A 12894-nucleotide genomic window follows, 5' to 3' on the forward strand; every position below is an offset into this window, starting at 1 on the left:
AGGTTTTCAAGAAGGATACTATGAACCGCACAAATTTTTCGAGTGGTTTGGCCGCTTTAAGTGTGGTAAGATGAGTGTTGAAGATCGCGCTAGTTCTGGGTGACCTTCAACATTTCGAAAACATCGAAAGAACCTGCCCCAAAATCAGTGAGGATCGTCGTTTCATGATCGATGATATTTCAAAACAGGCAGGAGTGAGTTGAAACTCGTACCAAAGTGAGGTTTTTCAAATGAGACATGTTGCCGCTAAGTTTATTTCTCGTCTGCTCACACAGGATCAAACCCTTCATCTGAATTTGAGCCAGGACTTGAAAAATCAGATTGAAAGTGATCCAAACTTCTTGACCAACACGATGAAATTTTTCCATGAATTTAACAAAATCTAAAAGAAAAATGTTTAGATGGAGTAGAGGCTGTAAAAAGAACTTCGCCGAGTGCATTGGACGATATAAAAGTTCCAGAGGTGCTTCAAACAGTGAGAAAGAAGATGGGAGAAATGAGTCGCATTTAATGGAGAGTATTTTGGAGGAGACAGAAAGAATTTTGTAAAAAATGTAATAAATCATTTTTTATAACGAAAGTCCAGTTCCTTTTGGGTTCTCAATCGTACATTCTCCTTGGTTCAATTTCACACAACTCTGATCAACAACTACAACTATTCCGTGATTGGCAGGGACACCAGAGTGTTTTCAAAATTAGTGTGGGGTTTATGACGTCATAACGTTATTTCGCTACATCCATTGGTTGTGATACAGATGGAAGTTTCATACCAGACGTTAAATTGGACATTTCGAACATACCAATGTTATACAATATTCTTTAGTGCTTTCTCTTTAAATAAACCGACCAAAGACAATAGAAGTAATTTTCTCTATTTTTTTCTTTTTATTGCAGAACCAATGAGCATTGCTTTATGTGGTAATGTTTGGTATTTTGTTTATCTTTTGTTTCATTTTCGCTCTATAAGTAAAGTAATTACTTACGCATGTAATAAATATGGACCAGAGCTTACATTTAACCAGTTTGGATTAATCCAAATAGCTGTATCTCGAAAAAGAGCAATTAATGAAATACTGACGAACAGGAAGACAGAAGGACGTGAAATGTTTCCACTTATTAAATTTGCTTACAAAGATAATGGAGGTAAGTGTTGTGCTTAAATAGTCTACTTATTTTAAAAATCGATTCGGATGAAACACCACACTGACCAGCCAGAACATTATGACCGCCTACCTAATAATCGGTATGTCAACCTTTTGCACGGATAAAAGAGGAGACGCGTCTTGGCATGGAAGCAATAAGTTCTTAGTAGGTCGCTGGAGGGAGATGGTACCACATCTGCACACAAAGGTCACCTAATACCCGTAAATTCCAGGCTGGTGCCGATGCGCACTGACGGCACGTTAAATCACATCTAAGACGTGTTCAATTGGGTTCAGATCCGGCGAGTTGGAGGGCCAGTACATCAATTGGAACTTGCCACTGTGTTCCTCGAACCACTCCATCACACTCATGGTTTTGAGACATGGCGTCTTATCTTGTTCAAAAATACCACTGCCGTTGGGAACATGGTCGTCATGAAGCTGTGTACGTGGTCTGTAACCAAGTGTACGATACGCCTCGGCCGTCATGGTGTCTTGCACTAGCTCCACTGAACTCATGGATGCACACGTGAATGTTTCTCAGAACATAATTAAGCCGTTGCGACCTTGTCTCCGTCCCGCAGTACGGGTGTCAAGGAGCTGTTCCCATGGAAAACGATGGATTCGCACCCTCCCATCGACATGATGAAGAAGGTATCAATATTCATCAGACCATGCAACGCTCTGTCACTGCTCCAAGCTCCGGTGGCGTTGTCCATTTCAGTCGTAGTTGCTGACGTCATCGTATTAACATTGGTAAATGGATGGGTCGTCCACTGCGAAGACCCATTGTTAGAAGTGCTCGATGCATTGTGTTCATATACACTTGTACTCTGCCCAACATTAAAGTCTGGTGTTATTTCCACCACAGTTCGCCCCCTATCCTGTTTTACCAGTCTGCCCAGCCTACGACGTCCGACATTAGTAAATAGGGGGCAATCCAACCTCTCGACGTTTGGACGTCGTTCCAACTTGGTTTCACCACTTGTTGAAGACACGCACACAGCACTCCTCAAGCACCGGACAAGTCGTGTAATTTCCAAAATGCTCGTGCCGAGCCTGAGGGGCATTACAATCTGCCCTCGGCCGAACTCAGATATATCACGCATCTTCTCTTTCCTACCCACGGTCAGCACGCTCACTGATAATACATGCACTGTACGTGAGTTTGACTAGCAGGCATTAGTAGTAACATGACGCTGCTCTCGCCTAGACGGGTTTATATCGATAGTAGGTAGGTGTTCATAATGTTCTAATTGGTAATTGTATATTCTTTCAAAAACCATGGATATAAAACCGTATCTATTAGAGGTATAAGCTTCCGAAGGTTTAACATTATTTTAAAATATACAATTGTAAATGAAGGTTGTGATCTGGAAGGCTTTAAATGGAAGGTTCGGGGCTCAATTTAAAACACCAACGCCATCTTCTGCTTTTTGTTGGTTACTGGTTGATGTTGGAGTGCATGGTCTTTATATAACCCTTATTTAGCTAGCCGACGTATATCATCATTGCATAGATTACACCCTCTATCCGGGGTGACAGGTAGGAAGATTAGGGAAGAAAGGAGACTGAAACTGGTCTAGGGAATGTGAGGAAAAGGGTAATATCATTTATTTTAAGTAACACTTTATTACACTGAGCTTTATTAAATTTTAAACATTTCATCCACTTGGACATTATAGTCTTAAGATGATAATCATCAGGGCAGGAGGATTAAGAAACGTTGGTGAGGTGCGCTGGAGAAGACAAACACAAAAATTGTTAGAAACATAAATAAATACACATGTTAGGATTATACATAAATACACAATCTTTTCGTCTAGGGGCTGCTCTGGACAGTAATATAGACGAATTAAGTCATCTTAGTACGTTGGGTTACAGTGCAGCATATGTAGCGATAACATGAACGGGAAGAGCCGAAGAATATGCAGAAGCGACAAAAAGGTCGGAGTTGTTAATAGGAAGACTTAAGAGGAGGGCAAGTGACGAATTTATGGCCAAGATTATATTGGCGGTCTGTGTTCATAATGTTCAGTAGTAAATGATGCCGTTTCTGAAATTCGATGGTAGTAAATTCGAACTGTAACTTTAGTATGTTATTAAGTATGGTAGAAAAAGTAATCCGGTCATACAACTGCTGTATTGGATTCAGAAGCTTTATTTCGTAAGCTATATAACGCATGACGTTCGAGAACTTACAGTTTGTCATAGATGAAAGGTAATGTTACAATCCATGAAGGGTAGTCATGTGAGAAGATTGGATGCAAAAAGAAACCTTATAGATATTAAGAACTGTAATAGGCTGTATTATCCATGTGGAGCTAATAAGACGTTTTAGTAAGTTTAAACAGTGACCATTTCTTTCAGACGGGGCTTAGAGTTAAACGATGCTCAAGAGTGAGACAAAGGTAAGTGACCTGTTTGGTGTGGTGGAATGTGTGTCATAGACACTGCTATGAAAAGGATTTATTTTTTTCTGTACTCGGGAGCGAATGCGAGATGGTACAGAGAATTGTCTCCGTCTTACTGGAGCTGATATAGAATCAACTTATTGTACCATCAAAGAAAAGACTCAGTTGCTATGGTGAAAGAAATATTTATTTGTTGGATGTTTTGGGCTGTGCCAGAAAGCGGTGTCAACGGAATATCGAAAAGTGTGCACAGTGGGAGGAAGTGTCAGCATGTAAGATCCAAACAGAAAATATAGAAGGGGTGAGAGAGCGTAGGTTTGAGGTACACTGAAGTGAATAAAAATCGGATGAGGCAATGCACTGTTGATAGTAACATAAGAGAGGCGATACGAAAGAAAACAAAAGATGAAACAACTGTGAATACTAATGTAGGAAACGATTATATATTACTTAAAATTATTTGAGAAGGAGAGTGGGATTGGATGTCTAGGTTGCAGATTTTTGGTAGCTATAGCACAAAATGTGGAAGTACAATGTAGTAACGAGGTACACTGTTATTTTATGGGATGCAGAGTAATATTGACGATGACTAATCGAAGGATCTAAGGCACTGGCTCCTCCCATATTTGCTCGTCGTGCTATGGTAGAGTCACAATAGAGTAGATAATATCTAGATATCTCAAACGACATAGACGGAGTAAGGTGAGTTTGGTTGGTTAAGAAGGTTCGGATTATTTCTTCTAGGAGAAGTTTCTTAGAAAGTGTGTATCGAAAGGCGAATGATAGTATGTTAAGAAATAATAGCAAAATACAATTGATTACTGTGCAGCAGAAGTGTTGAAAATATACATGCGAGCCAGAGTAGGTAGCCTGAAAGGAACATTTAAAGTTAATGCGTGTAGCGTGGTTGACCACTCTGCTTTTCATCTTGTAATATCCTAATTTCAAGACTCGTACTTTAGGAACACCGTGAAGAAAGAAAATAGTGTGAGTAAAGACATTACACACTAATCCAGTTATTTTCAACTGGCCGGTTGTATGATGTAAACAGTCGGCTTTAGAATCTGAAAAAAGAAAGCGAATAACAGTGATAAAACTAGAGTAGGGTGACATATAATAGCAAGCGTTGGCAGTATACGCTGTTGCGTAATAAATACACATATATAATTATGTCCCAGGAAATTTTCAGTACCGGTACTAGTTGTTTTGCCAATTAAGTCTTTAAGAATTAAAGAACTAAATCTAAAACCCACAAATCACAAAACACCCAATACGGACAATTAACGATGACACGTCGGGTGTATAACAACTGTTTATTATTTTTCGTTTTATTATCCTGATTCTAACATTATATTATCTTATGGAGCCACACATTGAATACACTAAATTGACATAACGCAAAATGTCGTTTATTGTATACGTTCTTTTTTCATAAACTTTATGATTCTTAAAAGGTAGAGTACATTATGTCTAACCTTGCTTCTGTTCCCATAGTAACATATAAACACACCGTCTTGGTGAAATATAAACAACAAAACGTACACTGATTTATAACAAGATATGTTTCCTTTTCTTCTTCTTTTCAACCTAGCTGGTTAGTGCATATTTTATAGAAAAGATCACACATTTTGCCCAAAGAATACAATTAAAAATACAACATATCGTTGTATTATGGCGCGCGAACGTATGTACTCTCTTTTATTGAGTTTACAAATAAGAGAAAAGAATCCTGGACCTTTAGGATTCCTACACTAATCATCAGTACTTTTCGGACTTTTCTCGTATATAAACAAAAATCACTGTTCATAATTACTCATATACATCATATTTCACTCCCATATCATTATTTACATTAATCTTATAATCACTTATATATTTTTTAATAATATACCGTCGATGAGGAATTCCGAATTATAAATCTATATTAAGTCCATTCGGGGCCATAAAATGTTTATTAACAAATTTAAATTAGACAAATTGAGAAGAAGAATTTGATATAAAATGTATTTTATAAATTATTTCAATTATCTTTTGGCTTGATACTTAAAGTTATTATGCTATTTATTCTCAGTGCCTTTAAAATCTGAATATTCATTAATCTTATTGTAACATTTTAAATAAGAAATAACCATATTACAAATATATTCGAATGAAATACATATTGTGATTGAATTATTATTAAACGTAGAAACAAAATTCAACATTAGAAAATGCAATCGAGATAGATAGATAAATTATTAGGTTAAATATAAGTTTAGAGATAAACTAACGAAAATTACAACACAATAAGTTGGAATATATATAAATAAGATTCCTCGTTTTCTTTATTGAGGTTACATACCATCTATCAAACATCGCGTACATAAATAAAGTACGGTTTTCTCAGACGCCGCAAATTTTGCTTAAGTTACATGATCAACGACTTCGCATAGGTTACATTGAAAGTCATAAATAGGAATACAGTATTGCGCGTTATTTACTTCTACAGTTCTTCGTTTCTTACTTTGAGAATTTTTGCCATCTATGTTTTTTCTACAAAATCTAATTCGAAGAAAATCAGATCTCATGATTACATGCTTTCTACGTGTGGCGCAATTGCTATTGCTATTACTACTAAGATTAGGTTCGGTTACACAATTACTATTACTGTTGTTATTAGGATTAGGTTCGTTTACATCACCGGTAAAATTAGGTTCAGTTCCATTCGTTACACTGGTGGTGAAATATCGTATCTCCTAACAGATCTGTACTTGTCATTTACATGACATCCAAGGTAGTCTGTCCTGCCATGGTTTCTGTTCCACGAAGACTCACTCGGGGTATACGATGTATCTCTGTTTTTGCTTTTTAGAAGTAGCTGCATTGTTGTCAGGCGGATAATTTCTGTCTGACTTTTTTTCTTTCTATCAATCCAATCTTCTCTTCGCCAATCATTTTGACTTCCATCTCTGTAGTTAGGTTTGGTTACATTACCGGTACACGTGTATTTAACATCATCTTCTACATTGGGATCACACTTTAATCTCACATGAATGTATCGAAGTTGATTTCGATTAAGGTTAATTTGGTTCAAGTTATTGCTGTATTGTACCACTGAAGGATTTTCAAAATCTCGCAATGCCATGCTTAGATGATTGAAATCAACTCACTGTATCATGTTCCGTAAAGGCATCATCGGATTGTTCAATATTATCTTTTTTGTCTTCTCATTGAATGCACAGTTCAACAAGTTCAACTCAATCGACCACTCAATACAAACATTGGTGGGAACACACGTTTTCTTTCTAAATTTCACGAATACTGGAATCAACTTTCTTCTTGGTACTAATTACATGTACATATCATTAAATGATTCTATTACCATTACTTCATCTTCAGGATTAATATCATGACATGATACATATTCAACATGATACTGTGAATACAAGAAGCCAATAGCATTCACTAGACGAAAACGATCATAACTTTTCACACATTGATGCATACCATTATCGTCATTACAGGCAGCATCTATAAGACAATCAAAAACATTCGACTGAGAAGAAAAGTTAGGATAGTCTGATCCAACCAATACAGCAGTATGCTTTTGTGAACATTCAGCAAATTTCACTAATGTAAACTTAAAATATGCATTTTCAGTTGTTTCTGTAGAAGGTTCAGGTTCATTTAAAGCACTCATATTAACCTGTGATGACATTTCTTTAACCTGTTCCATGTGCTGATCCTTTCGTTCCATCATTTGTCCTAAGCGCTGGTCTAAACGCTGTTGTATTCCAACTAACTTAGTATCCAACTGCTGCTGTTGTTTGTCCAACTTGCTCTCAAGAAGTTGATGTAATTCATTAAGTTGAGAAAATTCATCCTTACATTGTTGTGAAAATTCATCCTTAAGTTGATTCATTTTTCTATCAAATTGTTGATGTAACTGCATATTTTACTGAGATATTTGTTGTGATAGTTGTTTGAATGGATCAACCATACTTTCAGTAGGATTTGTTTCGGTCTCACTCATACTGTTATCAACCACTTCGTCTTCAATGTCACTCATCTTGACACGTCTATCTATTTTTGTGCCCCTTCTTGCAGGGCCGTACCCAGGATTTTTTTGACGGGGGGGGGGGCAGCACCACACTCAGAATACTTTAAAAACATACCTACACTTTATGCAATAAGCTAAATAGATGAAACTAAGCGTGTCATTGGGACATTAGTTTGTATGTACCCATAAAGACTATGCCGTTAGTGGCATTTGGGAGTGGGGTATGAACATGAGTAAATTAAACGAAAAATGTTCGGATCCCAAATCTACGTTCAACTTTTTACAACATAAACACAAGGCTGAAATAACATATAAAAACATGCAGAAATGTAATAAAATAAATGAAGGTCCTACTCACCTATAAAGTCAGCTGAAGACGCCGAGAATGTAACTGAGCAAAGAAGGTGATTACTTCATCGTTTGTTACGTTTACGTGGCGGTGTATAACAGGAGTGCTAAACCAGAGAGTCTGTCCTCGCTTGTTGTATTTCTTAAATACGTTTTCAGGAGTCTCCAAGTAGAGAAGCTCCTCTCCACTGTTGCTGTGCTCACTGGTAAGACAGCTAGAATGTGAAGCATTGTAAAAACGTTTGGAAACTGATGGAGAGCAAGCTGTTAATCCGGCAATGGCTGTTGCTGGGCGGTCTGCACTCTCTCTCCACTTCAATCTCCATAAATCCCACTCCGCCTTCATTAAATCTTCAAATGGATTATCAAGATCATCTTTGTAAACGTCAATACAGTCTTTGATTTTTTCAAATGGAACATCACAGAACCGAGGGATGAAAAACTGCAGTGACGAAATGGTTTCCCCATGATGTAGGAATCGCTCTTCCAGTGAAGAAATTAGATCGTCAACGAACGGAATAAAAATTGAAGCGCGGTAGTAAGTTTCTGGGTTCGAAGTGGAAATGCTCGGCCGGTGTTTTTTTAAATTTGTTCGCTCGTGGCATAGGTATTTCAAGTTCTAGTTCGGATGCAAGGTCTGTAAGATTTTCAAATATATTTTGAAATTCTGATGTGGACTTTTCTCTTATAGCTTGCAAAGATTTTTTGATAAGATTGATCTCAGCGAAAGCATTCACTAGATCAATGTCATTCTTCTGCAGCCGTTTTGAGAGTGTGAACGTTACACTCAGTAACTTACACAACACAAGCAAATACACTAAAAATGGTGTACTATAGATGCTGTGCAAAAGTAATGAAGCCTTCAATGATGCTTCGCCTACCTCTGGGCTACTTTTTATTTCTTCAAGAGCAGCAATAATAGGCTTTAACATTTCTTTAAAGAGTAGCACAGCTTCATGCCTCTCGCACCATCGAGTTTCACAAACATTTTGTAGCCTACTTTTGTCACAGTTCGGCAGAAGCTGTTTAATTTTATCTTCCAGAATTCTTGTTCGTTTTGCACTTGCACGAATAAATGTGCAGCATTCAGATATAACTCCCATTGCATTACGAATATTTTGCACCTTCGAAGCATCAGAAAGGCACAGATTAAGGCAATGGGACATACAATGTGTGTAGAAGGCCTTAGGATAACGTTTCTTGATTAGTGCCTGAACTCCCCTAAACTCCCCACTCATGGCTCCGGCGCCGTCGTAGCCTTGTCCTCTTAAATTGTTCATGTCCAAGCCGAGACTATTTACATTGTCTTCTATCACTGTTGATAAGCCCTTTCCGGTCACATCATATACAGGCACAAAACACAGGAAGTCTTCTTTAAGCACACACCCATCGAGATCCTCATATCACGCACACAGAGAGAATTGTTCTGTTTGAGAAACATCCGTTGTTTCATCAGCGAGAATACTGAAATATTTGCTTTGTTTTACTTTGTCCACGATTTTAGATTGTATTAAATGTCTAAACGAATCTATTAAAGCATTTTGCACTTTAGCACTAGTGTACATACCGTTTTTCGGACTATTTTTCAAATGTTCTTCAAGAACTGTGTCTCCAGATTTGGCGCGATATCGCAGAAGACTCCTGAAGTTGCCATCATTATGTTTTGGAGTTGACAACTCAATCCGACCCCAGTCCTGTGTTCCTCGCAGGGTTAGGTTCTGTTGACCACACAAACGAATAGTTTCCACGATACGTACGAGCTTTTTCCTATTTTCTTGTACTTCTATTTTTTTCTGGCTGTCAATTTGTTGATCGATGCTGACTATTTTCCCCTCAATGAAATTACATACTGTCACCCTATTCGCTGCTGCATATCTATGGTATTAGTTACTTTCATGCTGTTTGAAGGACTCTATTGCTTTCTTTAAATTGTAAAAAGGTTTCGTCACGAATGCACTTAGACTCTGGTGACCTGCTTCCTTCTTTTCCGTAAACAGAACACAAATCGCACAGAACAGACCTCTTTTCTTGTGGGAGTAGGCAAACCAACTAAAGTCTTCCAGCCATCTTCTCTGGAAAAACCGCTTACGGCCTTGTGCTTCTTCACAGGGAAAATTATATAGTTTATCTGGTTTCCAAAGATTTTTTAACAAGTTCACCTTTTATAAATTATCCAATTTTATGCCAACGAAGTTCCCAATATCATTTGAGTGAGATGAAGGCAGAGAGGAAAACTTTGTCGATGCACTGCTGGTTTCTTCAAAAGTTGTATTCACGCGATGAACAGACGACTCTGCTACTTTATGTTGAGGAACCGTTGTATCTTCAGGGGCTTCTTTACTTTTTTTTGACAAAAAAGTTGCGTATATCCTCTTTCCGCTTCATTTCACTAACCCGAAATCAAATTCAGAGTACACTTCACTAATTAAAACAAAAACAAAAATACCACTCTTCTCCCTGAAAGGGATGAACACGCGCATTCAGCACTGAAAGGCACGAACACATACACAGATACATACGCACTCCGCAAGCTTTCCAACATAGCACTGGTGGGGACAGTTCTTTTTTTCTCATTCTCACAAAAGAGATGAAAGAAAGACACCCAGGGAGCGCGAAAAATGACAGGGTCAGTGACCTTAAGACTGCACCATGTTTGTTCCTTAATTTATTGCTACCTCCCAATCTAGCTTTGTCGCATATATTGAGCCATCGACGGATGTTCCGCTCTATTGTGCAGTTCAAAAGCCACTCCAATACCGAAGTACGAAGCTCAAAAACACCACCACACTTCCCGTACCAGTCTGTTAAAAATAAATAAAACTAAATAAAAGTTATTAAATTCTCCGAGCGCGAAATCTAGGTATTTAGATGTCAGAATCACAGAATTTCCTAATCTTCAAACGTTACTTCACAGAACATAGATTTATACATTCAAGTCCATTGTTGATATTTAATTTTCAGAAATCAAGAAATGAATGACATTTCTGGGCCGCTTCTAACTTCTTTTGTGTTTAACAGTAGATCTGCTACTTAAGTGTCGTGATTTTTAATGTTCAAAAATAATAATATTATTATTCTATAATCACAAATGTTTAAATTAATAGACTAATGTATAATAACGTGCAGTACATATATACAATCAGAATTGATTTTTTAGCGAAGAAAGAGTACAAAAAATATGACAATTGTTCTAACAAACAGTCGGGACGCTTTTAAATTTCGATTATAGTTTGTCAGCCTGCTGTCATAAGCTCTCGCGTTTGGTGCGAGCGGTCCCAGGTACCATTTCCGAAGTATTCACTCGGTCGAAAAGGTGTAACAACTTTTTCTGGCCAGAAATTCCAATTGAGAGTTTTTTTCTGCTTTTTCCTCACTGACCCCAAGCAAATGTCAGGGTTGGATCCCAGGCCGCTTCTTTCCTTCGCCATTATCTTCATCCTGCCCTCTTCGCATAATAGTGGGCATGGCGAGGGATGTCATCCCTCATGCGTACAGGTCCGTAGTTACGGGGCTCCCAAGGGGGCCGGGCACCTCAAGTGACAAATCAACATAAATTATTTAACATGTTTTAATATATATATAAGGTTCTAGTAGGCGCTCCCATTAAAAGGCTGTACCCTCCCAATGAAATAATCCTGACTACTGGTCTGCAGGCTTAAGGCCGTAGATGCCGGTAATGTCCATAAACACCTATAAAATAAATTATAATGGAATTAAAATTTTAAAAGAAAACTCTCGGGAAATTAGGAATGCTTTCTATTAGCCTAAGACAGGTAGAGAGAAAAATAGAATATATGTTAATTTCTTATGCTGTTCATCGGTGTAGCTCTGTGGCGAATATATTGCAAGAAAAAGAGGGTAAACAACTAGTATCTGGTTTATAATTAGAACATTCAGCGTTAATACCATTTCTTTTTTTGTTTGCTTTCATATAAAATGCTTTCGTGCTTTTTCTTTAAAAAAATAAAATGTAGCACGAATATTGGAACACTGACCAGAATGTTTGGTTAAATCCAAACGTTAAAAAAAAAAAAAAAAAAAAAAAAAAACTTAGCAACACAGTTTTTATCTAACTTGTGTAAAGTGAATTTGTCAAGAAAAATAAGAAAGAAAACATAAACCGGACCCTTTCATTTCTGTTTTTATTATAAACTTCCACCGAATAAAGTATCAATGAAAAACTTATTTCATTTTTCGTTTAACTGTTTACTTGTTTAAAATACATCATTAGCTGGTGAGGGGGGCCATGACCCCCTTGGCCCCCCCTTGGGTACGGCCCTGCCTTCTTGGAATAGTATAATTAATATTAGGCTCAATTGTGATCGTTTTACTAAAATTTCTGAACGATACACAAGGTTTCCCGAGTTTCGGCACCATAAAATATATAAGAACTGTTTATTATTTTTCGTTTTATTGTCCTGATTCTAACATGATATTATCTTATTGAGCCACACAATGATTACACTAAATTGACATAATGCAAAATGTCGTTTATTGTATACCTTCTTTTTTATAAACTCTATTATCGTTAAAAGGTAGTTGACATTATGTCTAACCTTCCTTCTGTTCCCATAGTAACATATAAACACATCGTCTTGGTGAAATATAAACAACAAAACATACACGGATTTATAACAAGATATGTTTCCTTTTCTTCTTCTTTTTAACCTAGCTGGCTAGTGCATATTTTATAGAAAAGATCACATATTTTGCCCAAAGAATACAATTAAAAATACAACATATCGTTGTAGGTGAGCGCATTTTGTTGGAAGCGGTATAGTTGGTTACCAGTTGTAATGGCAATTCAACAAAACCTATTTCCAATAACAGGTAACAAAACTTTATTATAATATATGTAGATCAAATAACAAGAAAATATATGGAAATGGAAATAGCATTCGTCTTCACTTAAGTCTGTTTCTTTTATAGCAATAGTATATAACAGTAAGCT

General features: G+C 37.1%; 1 protein-coding gene across 1 annotated transcript; it reads right to left on the reverse strand.

Moving 5' to 3' along the window:
• Positions 1 to 8449: 8449 nt before the first annotated feature.
• Positions 8450 to 9223, reverse strand: LOC145692165 (52 kDa repressor of the inhibitor of the protein kinase-like). Its single transcript, XM_081767464.1, has one exon. It carries the CDS (start codon positions 9221 to 9223, stop codon positions 8450 to 8452), a length of 774 nt encoding a protein of 257 aa, XP_081623590.1.
• Between the last annotated feature and the right edge of the window lie 3671 nt (positions 9224 to 12894).

This window comes from Thermobia domestica, chromosome 8 (genome assembly GCF_964235325.1).
Source record: "Thermobia domestica chromosome 8, izTheDome1.hap1.1, whole genome shotgun sequence".
Classification (NCBI taxonomy): domain Eukaryota; kingdom Metazoa; phylum Arthropoda; class Insecta; order Zygentoma; family Lepismatidae; genus Thermobia; species Thermobia domestica.

What these genes read in the sequence shown, in the direction of transcription:
- LOC145692165 (XM_081767464.1), bottom strand. Translation starts at nt 9,223, where the DNA reads ATGAACAATTTAAGAGGACAAGGCTACGACGGCGCCGGAGCCATGAGT.